Below are 23,345 nucleotides of genomic sequence, written 5' to 3'. Positions count from 1 at the left end.
CTGAGACCATGTACCTCAGTGGGTGGCTTCTAGTGGTATGGACTCTCTTAACCCTCACCTTTTCCAGCTGCACACAAGGATGATAAATGTAAGTATAGTACATCTTCAGCTATCTTTAGCTCACATTCTCCTTCTTAGAACAAACCTGCTTTCTGTGCCATGTCTTTTTTGGTCTCCTGCATTCTCTACAACATGCCTGCTCAGAATTTAGTGTCCATGAAGAAACAAGAAAAATGTAGGAATGTTTTCCTCCCTCAGCCAGTTCCTGTGCCCTCTGTGCACTGCATTATTACTCCAAGTTTGTCACAAAACTTCTAAGGGGAAATACACTTTTTCAGTTATGCATTAATAAGATGTGCTTCCCTATTAAGATGCCTTTAAAAGGAAGCATGTTCCCCATTTTGGCAAAAACGCCTTGCAGTGCTGGAGCCATGAATGTTTATAAATGCTTAAAGGTTGAGGCCCTAAAATTCTTGTGCAGTGTTCGTTGCAAGTTGCTTACACTGTAAAAATGGCTATACTGGTTCAGTACGTGCTGCTTTTTTCTGCCCCCCTTACCTAAATATTTTTCCTTCTTCCAGTTTTTTACTTTCTTTTGTTTACTTTCTACCCTGCTTTTTGTCTCCTGGGGCATGTTTCCAAGGTAATATTTTCAATCAAACCACTGAAATGCATATTGTATTTTCACTTGGTGATTAATTCTGTAAGCCATTCCTAGAAACTTTAACTGATTTCTTTAATGCTGGTCCTTCTACTAATTTGCAGATCTGTTAAGAATCCTCACCACCATCGCTAGTGCCCCAGCAAAAAACGCCTGAGAGGAGACCTGAGAATTAGAAAAGATGCAGGCCAAAGACAGCAGTCCACCAGATGGTGGCTATGGATGGGTTGTGGTAGTGTCAGCCTTCATCGTGATGGGCCTCACTGTTGCTGTCCTCAAGACTTTTGGTCTGTTCTTTGTTGAAATCCAGGAGCACTTTGATGAACTTGCAAGCACCACTTCCTGGATCACATCAGTAACTATTGCCATCTTTCATTTAGGAGGTAGGTAGAAGTGCTCCTCTAGCACCTTATTTTAATGTCTTAACTAATCAAGAGATTTTGAAGACCTCCTTTATAAAAACCCACAAAATGAAAACGTGTAAGGACAATACTTCCTCCTTCTGTCTTTACAGAAAATTGGCATTTGTTTCCTCTCATAAAAATGTATCCATGCCTCAGACATGGAATGGGTTAATGAGGACTCTACACATACGCAGGAATCTGATTGCCATAAAGAACTTCACGTACCTAGACTTATGATTCAATTTTCCTACAGGCTTTGAATCAAACTCATTTGAGATAATCAGAAGAACTGCAGAGCTTGTTGGATCAAGCTCTTAGACTGGTTTGTACAAGTTCACTGATCTTACAGTGACTGCCGCTTTTTCAAAGTACTTTTAGACATAAGGACTGTGACCCTGCCTAGCAGATAAGCAATCAAATACCAAAATGGTGACTCTCACTCCTGCTTTCTGCCACATCTTTTTATCATATCAAGGTCCCCCTTCCTTCTGTGTATTGCCAGTTCTAGCTCTCCTTTTTCCCCTCTGAATGATTCCAAGTTATTGATCTAACAGAAAAATCACTGAGTTAAAAAGAAAAAAACACCCCACTTCACTCATGGAGAGCATAAGGAAGACGAGACCATGCAAACAGAGAGTAAGGGAAGAGAAGTGAACTTTCCCAGTCAAAGGTAATGAACTATGCAATCAGGTCAAATACCATATCTCACCAAACAAAGGAGGGAAAAATACCAAATATGCTGCATTTGACTCTTAATTTAATTGTTTACGGAGTCCTTTGCACCTTTGTAAACTTGATGATCCTTCACCATTATGGTGAGGATTCCAAACATGTGCAGGCACAATCTGTACCAAATTTGCGAAGTCCACTCTACTTATTCTCATACAGCTAAATAGTTGCAATAGGTAAGTATCCTTATGTAATAAATTCCTTACATAATAAATGCTGTCATAATTTTGTTTGTGGAGACATTTCATTGCACAGACACTATATAATTATATGCATCCTACTCAGTCCACACCTATCAATATTATTGCTTGTAACTGCAGTACTTCCTGAGATCATGAGCAACTGATCTTTCTTTGAAAAATTTATTCAGAAGAACAAAACAATAATTCAAAAGTCAAAGTAAAAAGATAAAGCAAGCCATGAGTCAAAAAGATTTTGTGAGTTTCATAAACTGTTATCATTGCTGCTTGCTTTATTCTGACACAAATAATTAATTGACAAATCAGTGAAAAAACTGCTTTTCCACCTACTTCACAGACCACAGAAATTAATAAAGGGGAATCTATCAAATTTGGTTTACAAATTAGACTTATCATGACCTATTGTGATACTATTTTGTCATTCAGGCATATGAACTTAACAAGAAAAAAAAGCCAACATAGGAGGATAAAAGAACTCAAAGTCCTTTTTAAGTCTGTTTTGGGTTTTTGTTTTGTTTGTTTATTGTTTTGTTTTGGTTTTTTTTTATATATATTTACATTATATAGGAATGTATCAAGGATAGAGTATATTAAATAATAATATAAAGTATAAACCAGCAAAACTGTATTTGCCTAGCTAGGTGTGAGGCTGGCCTACTTCAAAGAAGGCAGCTGTAATTTTCAGCAGAAATTGTTTTTCATCCTTCAAAATCCAATGAAAAGAGTCCTTTTTCAGTGAATACAGCTTGATGGCCAAATGTTCCAACCCCCTTCTGTATAGAAGCTCATAATGTCTTGGGTCACTAGGTAATTTTCCTTATCTTGTCCTGCCTTTGCTTCATTTATAGGGACCAGAAGACTTTCTGCTGAAGATCATCTGAGCCTCCAGTTCTTTGAGCATCTTTCCTGGCCTGGCTTAGTCTTTCTTAATATGTTCCTCTGGGAAACCTTCAGTGTCATTTGACTCAGTATGAAGGATGATCAGTGGATTATTATTTTTTCCCATTTGGATCCTTTCAAAAGCAGCTCTGTGTCTTTTGTGGAAGGAGAGCACATGCTTCTACTTCTGGAGTTTGCATCTGCAACAGGCTGTTCAATTTACCACAGCAAGGATTCTCCCCATCACACACATAGGCCCTCTCCTGGTAGTGATGTACATCTCCCATCTCCTTTCTTTTTAAACTGTGATTGTCATCCCTTTCCGTTTTTTGTAAGTTTTCTGTGTATTGCCCTGTATCCTTTCAGACTTTGGACCCTAGCTATCTTCCCCGTCTCCAGTTATGTGGCTAGCTTCTTTCTTCCTCCTGTTAATCCATATTCAATTTCTGCCTATTTCTTCTCATTTTCTGTTTAAAATACTGCTTTTTGGCAGTATTTGTGCCCCAACTGCAGATGTTTCAAAAACTGCTTTTGGGCAGTATTTCTGCCCCAACTGCAGATGTTTCTCTTGTGTTTAAGCACTTCTATGGATCTCTCTCTTGTTATCCTTAGTCTACTTTTCTCTTCTTTTGTTCATCATATATGTACAATCCTCTAACTGTATATGCTTTATCCTGTCTCATCCGTTCCACTACATCTTACAGACCATGACTGAATTCCAGTATCATTTTTACATGCTTATCAAATCATTGTATTTTTGCTGTAAATGCTGATGAGACATTTGGGATTTGTATAACTTCTGCCAGCTACCTGCTGGTGTAGTAGCAGATATTGAATGTCCTGCAGATTTTGCAGCCATTAATATCTCTCTGCAAGGTTTATTTCAGTTGTTCTAGCTACCAAATTCTCTTAACCTACTTAACACAGGTGAACGTACAACAACCTTCCCCTACAAATGACTATAAAAGCTTCCTTGCTGACTGCTCTCTTTTCATTGTCTTCCCATCTATTTCAGTTTATAAGCATGGTCCTCATTAACTGAATTTCATTTTATTCCTGAACTCCAGTTTCCAGAATATTAGTAGATCGTAGGGAGCTGACTCCCTGTTTGCACTATTAAACCCCACCGAGAACGGGTAGTGTCAGGTGCTGCCTGGGATCCCTCTACAGTCCACAGGTATTTAAAAATAATCCTCAACTTGGGGTGTTAAATCATCCCCACAGAACAGCGAGTCACTTTCCATGATAGGCATGGCCTTGATCGTAACTCTGTGACACTGATGGAAAAACAGCCAGGCAGTATAACTGATCCTTAATGAAGCAAAAATAGCCCTAGCATTTCAGGTGCTTCCAGACCAGTGCTTTGATGGTTGGAACTGCTGCACCAGCTCAGATCTGTACTTGGTGCAACTTTGCCCTCATGTGTTGAAGTGTTGCTGTAGTCTGCTGACAGGAACCATACTGCTGAAATAAATTTAAGAAATGAACTGCAAATTTACTGGAGAAGTATTACCTCGACATAAACCTTGATTTTTGGTCCTTTATAAAGCATTTGCAATTCCATGAACAGATAATTTTGCAAAGCTCTAAAAGATGAAGATTAGTATTCTCCAGAAAGTTTTCATGCCAGCCGTATTGATAATACATTCTAATACTATTTTTATAGGTTAACCTGGAGGTTGTATGACTGGGGTTTCGTGTTCTGCTGAAATGCTACACAAATTTCTGTCATGTCATTAGTTGTGTCCTTACATGAAACTCCACAGAACTATTCTGCAATGAAGGCACTTGAATACTTTCCCTTTAAAAAAGTCCAGCTATTTTGAATATGTTTTAAAATCTGCGTCCCAGTGACAGTCATTTCCCTATCAGCAAGAATCCAGTTTTAAAATCTCAATTGATCCCCCCCATCCAGCAGAATTCTGGCTGTTTAAGACAAGCATTATAACAGTGTTTCTCCTCCAAATGCTTTATTTGATTGTTTGGTGCTGTCAATCAGCTTAATGTTCCTAATGTATTTATCTTTCTCGTGTTCTGCTGCTGATCCAGCCCCTGTTGCCAGCTCACTGTGTGTACGGTACACCCATCGGGCAGTTGTGATCACTGGAGGACTCCTGGCTTTTTCAGGAATGGCACTGGGATGTCTTGGACTCAACATGATCTGGATGTATGCAACAACTGGCTTCCTACAGGGTATGAACTTTATGACTTTGTGGATTTCATTCACCAGCAGCTCAGAGCCCTTATGTGAGGCTGCTAATTGTAGGAGTTTAAAAATACGGTTTCCATTTTGATTTCACGAGCAACTGGAACCAGCAGCCCTCTTTAAAGGTCATTTCCCTCATGTCCCACTCTGGAAGTAAGAATTTGTGCTAGAAACCTGCAGCAATGAAGAAGGTCAATAATTAGATGCTAGTAATTTTCACCTGCAACCAGAAAATGAAAAGTGTTTCCTTTTTTACTTGGAGCCAAAGGCTCTGTGAAGGTTTAAATGATCTGGAGTGCTGAAGTACAAGGACATAGAGATCCAAAATTTTGTGCTTTCTATCAAATAACCTTATGTTTTGAACACAGTCCCAGGCTTTCAGTTGATTTCAGTCCTTTCCTTTACTCCAGGTGAAAACAGGCCAGAAAGCTGTCTCCTACAGCCAGCACATTTTCCTGGAACAGGAAGTGGAGTTGGCAGGGAGAAAAATAAAACATTCCCAGTTCCACGCTGGATGCCTGAGAAAACGTCTGGAATTTGAGCTCTTTGGCAGCCCTGGGCTGCCAGATAGTTTCTAGGGAGCCATTAAAATCGCTGTGACGTACAGCAGGTTGAGGCCTGCTCAGAGCGGTGGGGCAGGAACACCAGGCGCAAAGCGCAGCAGCTGCTTTCACGTCCTCCTGCCCCCTGCTCTGAGCACGGCTCAGATTAACCCAGCGGCCTGGTCTGCTGCCAGCCCTCGCTCGGACAGCAGGGACACCGACATCCCTCCGGTTCCAACCACACCGCCATGTAATTTCTCACCCACTGGCAAACTTGTCAAACCAACCTTTTTTTTTTTTTTTTTTTTTTCTTCACAGTGAGCGTATAGTACTGTATAGTTCATACTCCTGTTTTTTTTCTTGAACGTACAGCTTGCTCTTACAGAATATACACCGTAAATAAACTCTTACACATGGTACAGCTGAGCTCATGCTTCTGCTAGGAACAAAAATTATTTTCTTTTACCAGTTTTTAACTTTGCAAATGTAGGAGCACAGACTGCTTTAATTTCCACCTTCACAAAATGCCTCAATAGTGTCTAACTGGTGCTATTTGTATTGGTGTTTTTCAGGACTTGGGATTTCCTTTTCATGGACGCCAGCCATTAGCATTGTTAGCCATTATTTTTCCAAGAAAAGAGCTTTGGCCAATGCTATTGCCAGTGCTGGAGAATCTGCCTTTGCATTCACGTTTGGGCCATTTTTCCAGTGGTTGATCAGTCAATATGGATGGAAAGGTGCCCTCTTGATCATAGGTGGCATCCAACTCAACATTTGTGTCTGTGGAGCACTGATGCGACCCCTGGCAAGCAGCTGCCTGCTTGAGGCTAGCCATTCTGAAACTGAGACACCGGCTGGCGATGGTGAATCTAGGACAAACAAAGATCAGTCTCCCATCACACACAAAACCTTCAACTGGATGCTTGTGAGGCAACCAGAGTTTGTACTTTATGCCATTTTTGGCCTATTAGCTGCTATGAGTTTTTTTGTTCCTCCATTATTTTTAGTTCCACTTAGCTACAGCCTGGGAATAGATGAATCGTGGACTGCATCCCTCCTATCCATTTTGGCTACAGTGGACTTTGCAGGCAGACTGCTATGTGGCTGGTATGCCAATCTCCACATTACCAGAACTGTTCATTTGCTGACAATGACAATTGCACTGATCAGTACTTCCCTGATGCTGTTGCCACTGGCTAACAATTACCTGTCCTTGGCAATATTCACTGGCTTCTATGGATTCTTCTTTGGTACGACAGTTGCCGTTCACATTACAGTGCTAGCAGATGTTGCGGGCATGCCAGATTTTGACAGTGCTCTAGGACTTTTCATGCTCATTCGAAGTGCTGGAGGTTTTGTGGGGCCTCCTCTTGCTGGTAAGTTAAGATGATGCTCTGCCAAATACAGTTTACAAGAAGAAAGGGGAACGGTAACCCAAACTGAAAAAATATGAATCTGGACCGAAATTTTCCCCTTTTTTAGCTCAGGGGTATCTGAACCAAGAACCATATATAAAAAAAAATTAATTCCTCTCCACAATATCTTGCTCCCATCTTCTATGTGGATTTAGATACCTATTCAACATGGGAGCAGGTAAGAATGGCAGGGTTTGCATAGTGGTGTTGCTGCTTCCTAAATCCCACAGAATTCCACTGAGTGGACTCCCACCCTCTTGCTATGAAAGTGTACCTTTGAGACAAGCAGCAGATCCACACTTTCAGAGAAGAAACTGAAATCTGAGACTAGCGATGTTGCATAAATGCTGGTATTGCTGGGAGGGTTTCTACAGAAGGTCAGCTTGAACAGCTTGAAACATTAGGCTATGTAAACCTCAAGGAAATATTCACAGAGAAGCCTGCTGTTTTCAGACAGCTTTTGAGCTAATCAATATAATAAATGGGGGAGGCAGCACATAACAGTGGGAAGAAAAAGCAGACAATAAGACAGCACATGGATTTATGGGCTGGCAATGAGACAAAGTTGTCTTGGAAAAATGCAAGACACAAAACCTGCAAGCTGTAGGGACTTTACAAAGTGATATGGCAGAAAAAAGACCACTGTGGCTTGTAAAATGTGGATCTGAGTGCTCGTCCAAAGACCGCTGCTCACGTGGCACAGCGACTTTTGTGGTAATGACACCACTAAGAGGTTACAAATGGGTCAGACTAAATACTGGAATATTTTCATTCACTTTTGAAAATACAGGAACCAGAAAGATTTGTAGAGAATTTGAGATAGAACAGTATCAAAAGTATGTTAGGAAGATCTGAACAAAATACAAAGTTAACGACATTTATATAGTGGCTGGTCACTAGCACTGATTACCTGGGGATCAGTGTAACCTCTTTGTGTATATATAGTAAGCTAGAATGTATGGAAGAGAAGAGAATCCTAAGTGCTTCCCGAGCTCTTCTCTCCTGCTTTAAGGATAAAATCTAAAAGATTTAGATTCAGAGTTCCTTTGCCTAGCAGGACTGATGTTAGTTTGGAGTGAGGGCTAGGGAGTACACTAAATGCGGACAGACTTTCCAATGGGAGACCAAGCCAGCAACCTTCATCAGCCCACAAATGAACCTGCCATTGTACCCGCAGGGCTGATACTACCACACATACTGCTGCAATGCCACTACTAAAAACTACTGTTTTTACAGTACAGTACACAATGGCATTAAGTATTTCGGTTGGCTTAAAGCTGCCTGAAACCTAGGGTCTTTTTGTTAACATCCATGACTCTTTGTAAAATGAAAGGGAAATCCCACTACACTTCAGGCAACCTCTCCAACATTGTCTCCAGCAGATGCCTCTCATTTCCTTCCTTAAACTCTCTTGTGCTGTACAGTGACAGCCCAAATTACAGCAGCTGGTGATAGCTACACCACAGAACATGGGGCTACTCGGATACAAGGCTGCATGATATGTTTTTTTTTTTTCTGTCATTACCTTAATTTTTGGCTGTGCTTTAGGCTGGAAAGTGCTTCAAACTGTAAAGCGTTTTGTATTACTAGCAATTCACATACACGAAGTAAATGAGATGTGAGTTGTGTTTCAAAACTTAAAATGCTATAATGGGGTGATGTTCCATGCACTCATGATGTAGAAAGCTGCAAGACAGGCGTAGCCAGGGTACTCCCTTCAGAGGGTATGTTCACACTACCGAACTAATTCACATTACCCTGTTTTCTATCATTCACATTGCTGCCATTTGTTTCTTTCCAGGTCTGATTGTGGACATGGCTGGAGATTACAGAGCAGGTTTCTACATGGCAGGAGCCACTCTTGTTCTATCAGCTGGATTTTTAGTTACTTTAGACCAACTTCAACAGAAAAAAGAAAGAAGCAGCCAGCCTAATACTAAACCAAAGAAGCCAACATTACTCTACCCTTCCCTCCACCTCCTGAAACTTCAAAACAGAAGGTATCAAGAACATAGTGTAGTGGTGTGACTACATCAGATACCTTAACAGCATTTCAGGATGTATGGAAGTGCTTTATTTTCTCAAAGCTCAATATTAGTAGGTTTTATAAAATGATGGGAGTTTTGGGTAGGAATGTTTGAAACTGAGGAAGAAAGTCATTAGTTTACAAGCAAACCACACCAGTAACCTTTATCATACTATTTTGATGTTGAAGTTGCATTTTTGGCTATAGAAGTCCCACAGGAACATGATAAGCAAAGTAGGGAAACTATAGTCTAAATCAAATTATCATGAATATACAGCATATATACGTATGTATACAGCAGATAGAAAACATCCCCCCAAATGCAGACTGCAGCGATCACCATAAAACAGAAAAAGGCATCAGCTCACAGATGTTTAGCATGGAGAATTAGTGTTCAGTGTCTTCAGTACACAAGCTGGATGTGAAAGCAAGAGTACATGAATATATTTTTGAGCTAAAGGGTTTGCAGCTACTCTGCAGAGCAGAGCTTGAATCTGATAAATAAATAAACTTCATATATGGGGAAAGTTATGTAAGTAAAGAGAAATGCAGTCCCAAATATTAGAAGTAAAAAGCAAAATACACACACATAAAATGGAGAAGGATTGATGAAGAACAGAGGAAAACCTAAGGCTACAGTGGACTTCAAGTGAGAATCCAAATGCAATCCTATACTAAAAATAGTAAATGTTTTTCCATGCTATGATAAGATAGAGGAGATAATGATGCTTGCAAGGCTTTAAGTGGAAGAGGCATGTAAGCTGCAAAGAATTACGTGGAACAAGAATGAGAAAGGTTAAGAAAACACAGCCTAAAGAAAAAGTGTAAGAAATAAAGTTTGTCTGGTTTAGAAGAAAAAAGGTTGTACAGAGCATGAGAACAGCCTTCAAATCCATAGTAGGTTGAGATAAAGAAGACACCCTTAATTCATTTTCTTATTAAGGCAATTTGTAACTAATATAATTTGCAGCGAGGCAGAGTTATGTAATGGGGAAAAACTTTACTGTAGCCTGTTAAGCGTAGAAACAGACTATAGGGAGAATATGAAAACAGAGACATGTCAGATAATAGATAAGACACGAGAGAGAATCTGAATCTATTCAATTGTCCTTCAGAAAGGTGGGATGGACTAGGTGACTGCTTATACCTACATTTCAACTATCTTGAGGCTCTTTGAGTGAATATTCAGTTTATGAGAATAAAGTCTATAACCAAATAACATTTTTTTGTCGTTTTATTTTATCAGGGGAAAAGGGAATGTAAAAGAAGTGAGGAGGAGCTGGATCACATTTAAAAAGAAAGACTAAAAGGAAAAACCATACTACTTAAAAGCTTTCAAGCTATCACAAATATAACTGCCCTACTTATGAACTTCAGAAACTTTTACCATTGAAACAATTCATCTGTTAAGCCAAGTTTAACATAAATCACTCACCTAAATTAATTATTTATTGTTTCATAAGAATAACAATTATTTAAAAAATTTAATTTAACTTACAGGAAATTAGCTAACCACTAATAACTCAAGTATCAGCTTGATTGCAGAACACACGTTGAAAGGGACACAACTGGGTGGGCAAAGTCTTGTAGCAAGGCCCTGAAATTTCTGAGAAAACATTTTTCAATCCTGTCAATTGAAAAACTTAAGATTTTTCTAGAAAGTATTAGTCTTTAGTCTGCTGCAGTGCTCCGATATTTAAAATAACTTTTCATTTTATAAAATAAAAGGAAGGGAAATTGCTGGAGGTGGTGAGGGAGAGATGTTTACCAGATGCAGTGTCCACCTCTGACTTTGTTAAAATTCTATATTTACAAGCCCCGTCACTGATTTCTGTATTTTGGTATGTCCTGACATCTGATACAGGCAGTGAAGAAGGCTAGTGGTATCCTGGGCTGTATGAACAAGGGCACAGACAGTAGTAGGTCAAGGGAGGTCATTATTCCCCCCTGTTCTGCAGTTGTGCATCCATTTTGGGACACCAAGTACAGGAAAGAAGTTGATAACCATGACTGAGTTCAGCAGAGGACCACCGAGAGACTGTGGGATCAGGGCTGGTCCAGCCATGAGGAGAGACAGCTTTGGGGGTATGCAACAGCATCCCCAGACCGACAAGAGGGAAGAAAGAAATGCAGCTGGGCTTTTCAAAGTGGCAGGTGGCAGAAGGACCAGAGGCAGCCGCACAAGCTGAAAGATGAGATGCTCAGGCTGGAGCTATGAGGACAAACTAGCGGTGGAGCTGGGGCCCGGGGAGGTTGGGCCATGTCCATCCTTGGGGGTTTTGTGCCCTGCTGTGTGATGCCCTGAGCAGCCCGGTCTGAATCCACGGCTAGCTCTGGGCTGGGGCTGCGGCTGGAGAGCCCCCCAGGTCCCCACCAGTCTGAACAGGATCCTGTGAGCCTGTGAAGGGAGAAATGAAGAGTCATTCTTTTATTTTTTTCTGCTAAATGCGCTGAATAGCATTAGTTGTCTGGACACTCTGTCAGCTGATGACTATTATCTGTTTAATAGCACAGAGGAAGTAGCAAGTGTTTGTAGTCATTTTGGGACTGCTTTTACTTTAGGTGTAGCAGCAATATTCCAAGTCAAGTTTCACTGGACTGCTACTGCAGAGATTGCTTGCAAAGGGCTGTTTTGTTCCAAGCTGCTGGTGAATATATAGTGAATATAGGCAACGTAGTCAGTGTTGCCTATATTCACTTTCTTCAAACAAAGTTTCTGAGATGGCCTCAGAAACCTAAATCAGCATCTCACCTGCAAAGAGTTTCTCACTCCAAACCACTTAGCCACTCACTGGTGGAAGCAGAACTGTGAGGCTTTAGAAAGCAACACCATTCTCTTGAACCCAGATATGGCCTCCTGAAATTACATGCAAGGGAAGTCATAACTCTGCCTCATCCCAGATAGCACCTGAGTGCATCCAAAAGGTTTTCACCCATGGTTGGTCATCCTGCATCTCATGGAGAAAGTCCCATAAATCTGAACAATCCTCCAGTCAACCACAGATAAAGTAGCAGCAAAGAAAAACACACCAGAAAGCTATCCAGTCTTTTTTTCTTTGGAAAAACAAGGTGCAGGACCACAAACACCACTGCATTCAGGGCATCCTCTTGGCATAGCTACTACAGGATTAAGACTACCACTCCTTTACTGTACATTTTTCAGAGATGGAGCAGAGGAAGATGGGTCTGACACTAAGGACCACAGTTTCACTTGGTAATTACTTGAGGAGGAACTTACTTTCATGAACCAGGCTTTCAGGATGACAGCATATTAATGGTATCTGTGCAAGGCAGTCACCAGGACAACATGTTGCTTCCTGGAGGTGCTTGCAGTTGAGGCATGCGGCAAATGAAGAGACAGGACGCAGCTTGATGCAAGCAAATGTCAATTTATTGTACAGAAGCACGAGTTTATATACACTTTCAGAAGCTGCGCGTTTTAAACAGATTGGTTCTTGAAGCTAAGCATTGCAGGCTAGGCAATCCGTGATTGGTGGTTAACTGCCATCAATTAACCGCAAGGTGTTACCTTTCCTTGGTGCCATCCATGGCGCCATCCGAACCCCACTCCCCTGTGCTCTGCAAACACGCCTCATCATGTTAATTGTTGTCTAGACAAGCTCGAGCACATTCCCCTCAGCTAACTGATTGCCACGCATGGTCCTAGTTTCCAGCCCGCTCCTGCAAGGCAGCAGCAATTTGAGGAATAACTTCTTTTAAAAAAACCTCCAAATCAGGCCTATAGTAAAACTGTTCTGCCCTGGAAGCCTGATAATACCTACTTCAAAGTAAATCCCCAAATCATGGAGAGATGAGGATCTCTCACCAGCTGAAAGGGGTATAATCTCCTTATTCACTCTTACTGCACTGTTTTACTGCTAATGTAGATTTAGCACTGAAACACTCGACAGTTTCCACTGAAATTCCTGGAAGACTCAAAACTAAAGCTGTTAATCAGCTGTCAAGGTACTTTGCTCTGTCTGCTCAGAAGCCAGAGAAAAATAAAAATTGTCAATTAAGAGAAACAAATAAATTAATAAGAATCCCAGAATCTTGTCCTAGAAAGATGGACTCACGCTGTCAACAGCATAAAACCAACTGCTATTCTTGTAAAAAGTCAGCATGTTATTTTCATTTACACTTGAAGCATTAATTTCATACCTGTCATCAAGATTCATGAGAGTGTCCTAGGCTTACCACTGCTTGCTGGCTATCACAAAAGACCTGGGTTGATCTGGGGTTTCTCATAAGTACTCTTCTTCTGAAATGTTATCTTTAAAAAGGTAACACCCATGGAATCCATACATCAGTTCCAGTGACTTTACAAGTCACGGAGTTAGCAGTGCCCTCAGAGAAGTAAGATTTTGTAAAAAACCCTGAGATCAGAACCAGGACATGGCATTTCACCTTCTCATCCATCCAATTCCTTAATAGCAGCAATGTGCATTTACATATCAGATGGCACCACAGATCCATGAGAAAGTTGTTCTTTTTATTCCCCTACCGTGTTATACTATTAACAAGAGATACATTCAGAACACAGAATATTCAATCAGTTGACATTTTGCTCCCCCTGCCCAGATACATTCAGAACACAGAATATTCAATCAGTTGACATTTTGCTCCCCCTGCCCCCCATGAGGCAAGGATGGGGCAGAGACTGGTTTTGACATCACATGGATTTTCTGTAGGTCTCAGTTCTGATTCTGACAAGAACAAACAGGACCCTTTAGTTATCACCGTCCCCCAGAAGTGGAGCTTTTCTTCAAGAAAACACGTGATCTGACAATGAGCTCCACAACATTTTCAGAGTACTGCACAAGGGCTGACATTTCGCTTGGGAATGTGATAGACTGTGATAGCGTAACTTACTGTTTTACACACACGGGTATCTACAAAACCTTCCCCTGCATCTCTTTCACCTTTGAAACTCCCATGGAGTTAATCTGGGATAATATAGGAGAAACGCTGAGACATTTGGCCAAATAAGTAAATTTATGCTTCTCACTAATGTTCATTCTTTCTCCTTCCTTTATTTTTCCCTCCAAAAAAGGTGGTGTTTCAAACTTTAGTGGGTCTAGCAAAAACAGTTAGACCCTTGTGGTGTTAATCACAGAATGGCTGAGGTTGGAACTCTGCAGGTCATCTCATCTAACACCCCTGCTCCAGCAGGGCCCCCAGTTGCTCAGGACTGTGTACAGACAGCTTTTGAATATCTCCAAGGATGGAGACTCTGCAGCCTCTCTGGACAACCTGTGCCTGGGCTCAGTCACCCTCATGGCAAGAAAGTGTTTCCTGGTGTTCAGCTGGAGCGTCCCATGTTTCAGTCTGTGTATGTTTCAGTCCATGTCCATTGCCTCTGGTCCTGTCACGGGGCACCACCATGGGAAAACGTCCAAACAAAGATTAGATTTTTACCATAATTAGACAAAACACAAGCAGAAAAATGGTTTGGCTCTTCCCAGCCCTGCACTAGCTAAGAATATTGATGTAAGGACTTTTAATCTGATTTCCTAAGGAAGCGGATATTGATCTATCACACTGTCTGTTCTTTCCTATTCACTTTTGAGTCTATCAAGTCATTTTCAATCACATTTAGAGCCAGCTTCACAGCTTCAAAGATAAGTGAAAACTTCCAAGTTTGGAGCCCTTCAAACTTAAAAAATCAGTGGCAGGACAAAGGCACCCAAATTAACAATTCATTGGGACAAATGACAAGCAGAACATGGTTATTTTATCTTCTTTTTTACTTTTGGCAGTAACTAACACTGCTAGCTGATCATAGTAACCAGACCCCCAAATTAACCCCAGACTGCCATTTCTTGCCTGCTGTTGTAAATGGAATTTCTGTAGCGTGAGGACAGGCAGTTCACACAAATCCGTAGGAAACCAGGCTTCATTAGTCCTGCACAGAACTAAACTGTATTTTCCCTAATCTAAGACACTTCTATCATGGTACAACAACATCCACCGATGAGCTCTGTTCCAACTATGCGAGTTTCCACAGTGTTACAATGGTGCAAAAAGTGTGCATAAACAAAGCTATAGTTGAACACATAGAAAACCACCAACCCTCTGTCACAACATAATTAGCCCTAAATAGAAACATGTTTGAATTTAGAAGCAGTGTGCCCACTCTAGGAGCTTGTACTAATTAGGCAGGTAAAATGGTGTTAAGCCATTTCTCAGAGGGCACGTAATAAATGAAAAAATAATTTTTTGAGCTGCTTATTAGGAGGGAAGGATGCAGACTGTAAGAAGAATATGAAAAGTTGTCTCCTTGCCTCTTTCATGCTAATTAATGCATTCAGAAGCTGTACTGAAAGGAATTTAAACTCGTGATAGTCATAAGAGAACAGATCAAAGAAGAAAAAAACAGACCAAGTGAAGGGAAAGAAAGCTGCACATGCCATTCAGTTAACAGACAGGATACAGGTCTGAAGGAGGTAAGAGGCCTTTTATTCTACCCAAGATTTTGTGTGTTGTTTCAAAATTATGCTTCAGAAGAGGTTTGACTGTCTCTAAGCAAACTCTGCAAATGTTTTGTATCCTTGGCTAGAATTCTCTTCAGTGAAGTAATTGGGTTTTGTACTTTACCTGTGTAAGGCTGGAATACCTGTGTATTAGCTGGAAACTATCAAGTAGGATCCGTTGCTGTGCTGTTTAAATGACAGCACTATGACTACTTGTGCATTTCTTCTTTGCTATATTCGATCAATTAGATTTTTAACTATTCACACTGCTTTTAGCTGGATGATTATTCCTTTAAGAATGCAAATTAAGATTATAATATAAAATTCCCTGCACATCTAAGTATAGATTGTCAGCAGACGTAAATTAGTATAACCATCTGAAAATCAATCAGTCTCTGAGAGTTTAGGCTGATTGAAAACTTGAGCATTTACAGGAAGTAACAGAAATAAAGAACAACTACTTTTAAGGACAATATTAGTTTTTCTTCTGCAGTTTTTCTTGTGCAGGTAAATTGCCCTTCTTTCCATATTCCTAAGAGATTTTGCTTCAGAAGTCTGCTGTCACTTAGTACCTAAAGAGACCATGTTGAATTCTTCTCTGTTGCACTCAGGTATAAATATCTTGATGTCAGTGGAGCTATTCAAAAGTAGGCTATAGTTATGGTTTTGAGTTTTGCCTTAAAATTGGGCAGGTGCATATGTATATGGATCTACTCGATTCTGAAGATATCAGATTGCCCTGACTCCCCCAAATGCTCCTGTTAAAACAAATAGGTAAAAAAAATTTAAAAATATATATATTAAAGATAACAAATTATTTATTCCACTGAGGCATTGTATTCCTATCCTGTAGGTTTGAGCAGGACCAAGGTCACAAAATGCCCAGGAGAAACCACCATGCAGATGACAACTTTTTCAGAGGGAAAGGACACAGCTATATTGCAGCAGAAGAGTAAGCATAAAGCAAAACCTATATTAGTATGTAAGCTGGTGAATAAAATTTATGGTGAAAGAAGTGTACAAAATAGTATCAGAAAGTCGCCATTGTATATAGATGGAGTGCATTTTAGCTATCCTGTAGTTGTCTCTGATGTTTGTCACTGCAGAATCATAAAGAGCCCTCAACAGTTAAGAAAAATTGCAGAATTCAAGAATCTAGACTGTGATCATATGATCACAAGTAATTAGTCTTTATAATAAAATTACCAGGTTTACTGAGGCTTATTTAGAATTTTGAGGCTGTTTGCAAGGTGGTCTTTACACTGTTTTATCTCCAGATTCACAAACCACTCTTCAGAACCTCAAGAGATTGTCTCACCCTAAAGAATAATACAAGCCAAAATCCCAGAGAAATGGTAAAATGCCATCAAAAAGCAGACAGAGACATCAATGCCATACTAATGTGACTGTCAGTAAATTGTTTCTGTGTGAGACTCCACTTAAGCAGAACTAATTCAAGTTAATTGTTTTGGCTTACAATACATTATGTTTGGTCTTGGATTACTAGTGACATTATCCCACTGGTGATATGTTATTACTTTAAACAAATATTTCCAATATGTTTGGGATATCTGTAGGTGGAATGCGCTTCTGATACTGGTCTACTGGCTGCCAAACTTGGTGGCTTGTGTGTGTCCCCCTCCCCCTACTGCAAGATATTTGTTTCTCCATTTATCCTGGGCAGACAGAACAAAGAAAAGGGGAGGCTCACTCTCTCATAGTCCTTCCAAAGCAGTTCAGTTCTCTAAAATAAAAAGCTGGCTAGTCATGTCTCAGCACTTGAAACTAAGCATGCTCACCTCTAACTGCCATGAGTTCTACTGGCTGCAGCTGTAAGCAGCTCTTCTAGATATGCAAGCGAAAAAGTGACTCTCTCTCCTTCCAGTACCAGAAGGAGCATTTAAGATACAAGCACAGATTCCTAACAGCACAGCTGTAGCTATAGCTGGAATTGCAAGAAATTGCATACACGCTTTTCATACTAGCCTCTGAACAGGTAGGGAAGGAGTTTACATGGCAAACATGCAGTTAAAATCACCAACTCCAGAAATTATATTCTGTGAGGGATACAGGCTAATGGATGGCTAAACCCACAGCGCACAAGAAAAGCAAAAAGCAGTTTCAAAAGGCAGAAAAGGCAGCAGTCGCTTGGAGAAGTAGTCTCTGCAAGTTTTAACTGTGCTGGGGACTGTAACAAAACCAGAGGAGCTATCTTGTGACTTTGAAGATCAGCTGCAACATGGCTGCACCAGGAAAAAAAGTGAATGCCATGAGCTGTGTTCTTGGGTTAAACAGGTCTCCAGCCAACACCCAGTCTTGAAGGGCAGGCGTAACTTGCAAGATTCAGGTACCTGTGAAAAAGAAAATCTCTTCGGCTACGAGAGGCTTCACACTTCAAACTGCACACAGGCAGTTCAGACAAAAAGACAGTGTGTTCTGCCACACAAAACCTGCTGGCATCTTCTTTCAGGCTTCTTAGGTCACAAGGAAACACTCCTTCACAAGACTCTGAGTCAGTGAAAATGACAGCGAGTAGATACAAAAGGTCTCTGATAAATCACATACTGCACTACTCAGTCCCAATGGAAGTATGTTAGAATGGGTTTACCCTGACTCATGTGGTCACTGTTTTCCTGTCCTCTTTTTCCTTTAAGGATTTTGCAGACTTTTCTGTTCCTGAACAGACAAAGAACAAAAAAAGTGGGGCGTGAATTCTGTATGTCTTAATGGGGAGTATATTCGCATAGGAGGAAGGGTTTTTGTGACTAGGAAACTTGCAATTACTTTGTCAGCTTGCTTTCTGACAAGATAGTGGAACCGCACTACCTCTTCCAAGCCCTCAGTGAGCTGTGGGAAGGATGTCTTACAGCACAGTTTGCAAATCCTAGGTTCCCTAAAATGACCCAGTGACGCCAATTCTGTGCCTCGTATGTCACAGAACAATAACTAAAGAATTACAGAGCTCTTTATGAAGAATTCAGTTTCTTACTCAGGTTTTGAGGTTGTTTGGTGTTCTATGTATCAAAAAAAAAAAGCTTCTGTCACCAGCAGCTGTTGCAATATGACTCAGTTAATGCAGTCAGGACCCATTTCTCAACACTTGCTGCCTAGAGAAATTTGACAAATAAATATGAGCTGTGTCTCTGAAGATTTACAGGCAGGGATTTTTCTAGATGCAGTAGTCACTGGTAGATTATTATCTTCGAAGCAATATATTCCTCATTTTTAAAATGCTTAAGAACTTGGCAGAGAATTTAGCCAACTGACTAATTGACAGAGAGTGGCTGAAGTTATTGATACTTTGTCTATTTTCTGAGTTAAATTCTGCTCCATGCTTTCCTCTGATAAAAGGATACCGACACAAAGTTTTGCTCTAATCATTCTTAGTCCTGGAAGAATGCATGTAGCTCTGGTATTAATTATTTTATTTTGCTTTCCCAACAGAGCTCTGGGTGTTGGACTCTTCATTTTGGTCCTGGCAATTTTACTTATCTTTGGCTGCTGGTATTACAAAAGACGTATTGGCTATAAAGGTCTGCGGGTAAGCATGGCTGCTCACTTTCTAGCATGCTATTATTTTAATGACACATTATGATTACTTGCATTACATTAATGCAGAGAACATCAAATCTGTAGCAGGACATCATTACCTCAGGCAATATATACACTGACCTATACACAGGTAAAATCACACAATAGGAAACACACCTTGCCCTGAAGAACTTGCAAGTCAGGCAAAGGGGTAAGACGAAGCAGAAGCATAGGGCGATGAAGCCTGTTGCTCAACTTTGCACATCAGTGGAAAAACTGATCTCTAGGAAGCATTATGATATTTACACATAACCAAGATGTGTTCTATGTAATCTCATTTAAATAAAAATAATGTATTTATTATTCATAAAACTTGCCCCTAAGTAAGGACAGATATGATTAGAGTTAATCTAGGAAGCAGAGAAGAAGAATAACTTACAAGTAGGTAAGTAAGTATTATGTATGGGTGATGCATGATTTATTTGTATAAAAGTTTACTTGCAGTTTTAAGATTTAAAAAAAAAAACAACCCAACAGTGCAGGTTTGAGGTTTACTTTCTAAACACTGCTTCTAAAAAATTCTACTTTGTGTCTTCTTAAAAGATATTAAAAACAAAGGTACAATCCTCCTCATAACATCTGTTATTAGAAGTCCCAAAGCTTTATCTCTGAAGTTCTGCTTTCTCTCCTATAAAAGAGAGGCCACTCTTAATTATTTAAAGCGAAAGCCTTATTGAATTTTTTTACATTGTATGTTTTATATTATACATATAATTATTTTTATATGTTTAATTAAACATACATATGTTTAATATATAAAATATATATTACATTTATTATATATTTACTGTAAATATTATTTACAGTAAATATCTTCCAGTCATCCTAGTGTTTCAAAAAAGATGTGACCAGTTGGAATTAAAAAACATCTGTCATCTAAGTTAGCAAATCCACTTCCTTGCCAATTCCTATAACTTTGTCCCGTTACCTTTCCAGTGATCTATCCAATACATATATCAATTGGCAGAATACATAAAACCTGAACTTTCATAGTGAAATGTTGCAAAAATGAAGGTAGTACTCAAAAAGCCTTGAAAAAGCAAACCAGAATTCCTTTATGCCTGCTTTGTACATCATGTCAAAAAGCACAATCTCTTTAATTCACTCTCATTGCATATTGCTACTTTCTGGTTTTGAAAATCAGATTTTTATTAGCTTTTTGGCTAGCCTGTTATGGAATGTATATAAAAGAAAGGTGGAAAAATGGAAAAGAGTTGGAGATTAGAGAAAGAAATGGGTGGGATAAAGAGGCGGCATTTGGGTATGTGAGAAAGTGTCAATTCCTGCAGCAGTCCTGGACCTAAAAAATGTGATTCTCATTTTTCTGGTAAATGCCATTCTCATTTTCTGATAATTTCATAATTTCTGGTAATCCCATATTACTGGATAATATAGGGGAGAGGGTATGTCTCAGCAGAGACAGCAAAAAGTGACAGGTAGATGATCTCTCTTACTTGCTGGCATTGTGCCTGACCCTAATCCCAGATTCTAATACATACTGTACATACACCGTCAAATATTAAATGATGCATAGTTTGCTCCAACTTCACATTCCCTTCTTCCTTTAATCTTCCCCATATTTCTTCATAAACTGTCACAGAAAAGCTCTAGTGTGGGTACAATACGAACCGTCGTAGGTGAAGGAACAATACTGGACTGCAAAATGGCTCTGCAGGAGTACAGAAGCTTTAATTCTGTGGTAAGTTGCAGCTCAGGGTTTCATTTGCTTACAACATAGTATGACATGGCCAGACAATCCTGGTAAACAGCCACTCAATGACTCCTTTCTTGGGGTGTGCTCTCTAGATTAGGTTTTCAATGCCTCTACATTAATTTAAAAAGTAGGATTTTGCACAATTTTTACTGTAAAAAGTGTTTAACAAAATCTACTATTAAGAATTCTTCTTTTAAAAAATTCTCTTCCTTCACTTATCTTTATTCTTAAGTTGTATGACCATTATGCAGTATGTTAGAATGATGTAACACCTTAATGCTGAAATATACTGAATATACAAATATCTCCCTAATACAGGGGTCCTCAAACTACGGCCCACGGGCCAGATACGGCCCCCCAGGGTCCTCAATCCGGCCCCTGGTATTTACAGAACCCCCCGCCCCCCCCGGGGGTTGCGGGGGGAAACCAAGCAGCCGCAGATGGCTGCCTGCCACTGCATCCGCGCGCCGGCCCCCTGGTTAAAAAGTTTAAGGACCCCTGCCCTAATACAACAAATGGACCATGCCTGGTATACTATAACCTGACAAGGACTGTCAGGGAACATTGTAAAACTTCAAGGTTTTAGCTCCTCTAATCATTGCAGAAAGATGGACTATTCAAACCTATAATTATAAAGAAGTTAAAATAACGTAATTGATAAATATGTATGTCAAGTTATGGGTGTGTTTAAAGAGTTTTAAAATAGGGAAAAAACTAATTTACAAATAATTTAAAATAAGCTGCCCATATTGTTAACATTGGAAATAAGACAATATACCTGCATCAAGACTTTTAGAGAAAAGTTTCAGTATTAGTGTGAATTCTCAGGATAAAAAAAAAAAAATAAAATCCTGTCCTTATAACACTAAAAATTCCCTCTTTGGACGAATGATAAAACAAAATTAATTAAATCTGATGCAAAACCAAAAAACATATTAGCAAAAACTAACCTTAAAAAAAATAAAGACATAATGAATGAGCTCAGCTATTTTAAGAGGTAATGCCATATGTGATATAATGGTAAATAGCTCATTACATCTTTAATGTAATTTTCTTGTAACTCAATTGTTTTTTTCCCTCTTTCACACCCATTTTCTTTACTAAAGGTACCTGATGCTCCACCAGCTTATGAAAAAATTGCTGCAGATCTGTCACCACCACCTTATTCACCATAACACGAAATCTTAAACTCTGAACATATGATTGGATTTCTTCATGCTCCCTCTTAATTTCCTGTACATGCTTAACTTTCTCAAAGCTTCAATAATTTAACAAAATCACATGCTTTCACTAGTAGTTGCTGAAAATTATTACTGCTTAGTTTACAGAACTGCTTCTTGAAATGCCTCAATAAATTTGAATGTGCTTTTGGTTTAAGTTTTTAATTTCCTGTAGTCAGATTAATACACTATATTTAAGTCTGGGCATCTGGCATCCTTCATAGCTCTACCAAGAGTAAGTACATACCATTGAGTATCAACCAGAGTAGAAAGTGTTGGCACCTTTGTTTTCATCTTCCCTTTCTGTAAAAAAGTAATAAACTATTCCCTAGAATGTAATGTACACGGAATCTGTCATAAAATGGACAAAACCATTTGATGACATGTCCTGTTGCAATGACTAACCATTGCCCCTACCAGCAGTTCTAAAATTAACCTGCAAAAAGTGACTATATTTTACAACAGGCTTTTACCTCTCATCACTTGTTTACGTACCTGCAATAAAATAATGCTTCATAAAACACGATCGAGGCCACATAGGAATTCCTGCTTAGAGTCCATATTATTTCACACTGGTCAGTCAATGGGCATAATGATGATCACCTTTAGTTTCCTATGGGCAGTCTTGTGAGAAAATAAAAGAGCTTGGTAGACACAGACTTTACATATCATCTGTTTCTAATATGATGAAGCAATATAAGAATATGTATGAAGCCCACATTCCTTGAAGAATACAGAAGACAGCAGACTCCAAGGTGTTTATTTTTCCTGGTTGTCAGAATGCTAGCAGTAACAGAAAACGAAGAATTGTGATACACATAACTTAGACTACATACATTGGCAGTTGTTTACTTAGCCTTTTTTGTTACTGTTCACCTGACAGACTGTTATGTAGGATTATATGCAGATCAACAAATTTATACACAAGGACAGGTACCTTCAAGCAGGAGGCAGCTAAAACCGTACAACAATCATTAAAATGAAAAGCAGTTACAGAAGATAACTGTTTTCATAAAGCAATTAACTGCTATTAGTAATTAATCTAGTTCTTTATCATCAAATATGCAAACATGAACACCTTAAAACAAAAAAAGTTTTAAACAAAAGGTAGATTTACTTGCCTAACGCAAACTTCATATATGGTGATAATTAGACATAAGTTTTCAGAAAATCTAGAAATTTAGAGAGGTGCTTTAACCTAAAAAGCTGTCTTACACGTGTCATTTCCAATATACAACTTCAAGGAAAAATAATCTGTGGACTTGTTTAGTGACAGGAAGAAGAA

General features: G+C 39.4%; 2 protein-coding genes across 2 annotated transcripts; both read left to right on the top strand.

Moving 5' to 3' along the window:
• The first annotated feature begins 842 nt into the window (after nucleotides 1-842).
• On the top strand, nucleotides 843-9,064 carry LOC119140976 (monocarboxylate transporter 13-like). Its single transcript, XM_037372634.1, has 4 exons — nucleotides 843-1,044; nucleotides 4,923-5,066; nucleotides 6,194-6,997; nucleotides 8,838-9,064. The coding sequence occupies exons 1-4, from the start codon at nucleotides 843-845 to the stop codon at nucleotides 9,062-9,064; spliced, it is 1,377 nt and encodes a 458-aa protein (XP_037228531.1).
• Nucleotides 9,065-13,636: 4,572 nt separating this feature from the next.
• On the top strand, nucleotides 13,637-22,344 carry MLANA (melan-A). The gene is made up of 5 exons (XM_037374513.1): nucleotides 13,637-16,487; nucleotides 18,980-19,076; nucleotides 19,270-19,277; nucleotides 20,732-20,825; nucleotides 21,947-22,344. Exons 1-5 carry the CDS (start codon nucleotides 16,414-16,416, stop codon nucleotides 22,013-22,015), a joined length of 342 nt encoding a protein of 113 aa, XP_037230410.1. The 5' UTR covers nucleotides 13,637-16,413; the 3' UTR covers nucleotides 22,016-22,344.
• Nucleotides 22,345-23,345: the final 1,001 nt, after the last annotated feature.

Source organism: Falco rusticolus, chromosome Z, assembly GCF_015220075.1.
Source record: "Falco rusticolus isolate bFalRus1 chromosome Z, bFalRus1.pri, whole genome shotgun sequence".
Classification (NCBI taxonomy): Eukaryota; Metazoa; Chordata; class Aves; order Falconiformes; family Falconidae; genus Falco; species Falco rusticolus.
This window is presented reverse-complemented; position numbering and strand designations above follow the sequence as displayed.

What these genes read in the sequence shown, in the direction of transcription:
- LOC119140976 (XM_037372634.1), top strand. Translation starts at nt 843, where the DNA reads ATGCAGGCCAAAGACAGCAGTCCACCAGATGGTGGCTATGGATGGGTT. An exon ending in TGCCATCTTTCATTTAGGAG is followed by an intron (nt 1,045 to 4,922) that starts GTAGGTAGAAGT and finishes CTGCTGATCCAG; the next exon opens with CCCCTGTTGCCAGCTCACTG. An exon ending in AACAACTGGCTTCCTACAGG is followed by an intron (nt 5,067 to 6,193) that starts GTATGAACTTTA and finishes GGTGTTTTTCAG; the next exon opens with GACTTGGGATTTCCTTTTCA.
- MLANA (XM_037374513.1), top strand. Translation starts at nt 16,414, where the DNA reads ATGCCCAGGAGAAACCACCATGCAGATGACAACTTTTTCAGAGGGAAA. An exon ending in AGCTATATTGCAGCAGAAGA is followed by an intron (nt 16,488 to 18,979) that starts GTAAGCATAAAG and finishes CTTTCCCAACAG; the next exon opens with AGCTCTGGGTGTTGGACTCT. An exon ending in ACAGAAGCTTTAATTCTGTG is followed by an intron (nt 20,826 to 21,946) that starts GTAAGTTGCAGC and finishes TCTTTACTAAAG; the next exon opens with GTACCTGATGCTCCACCAGC.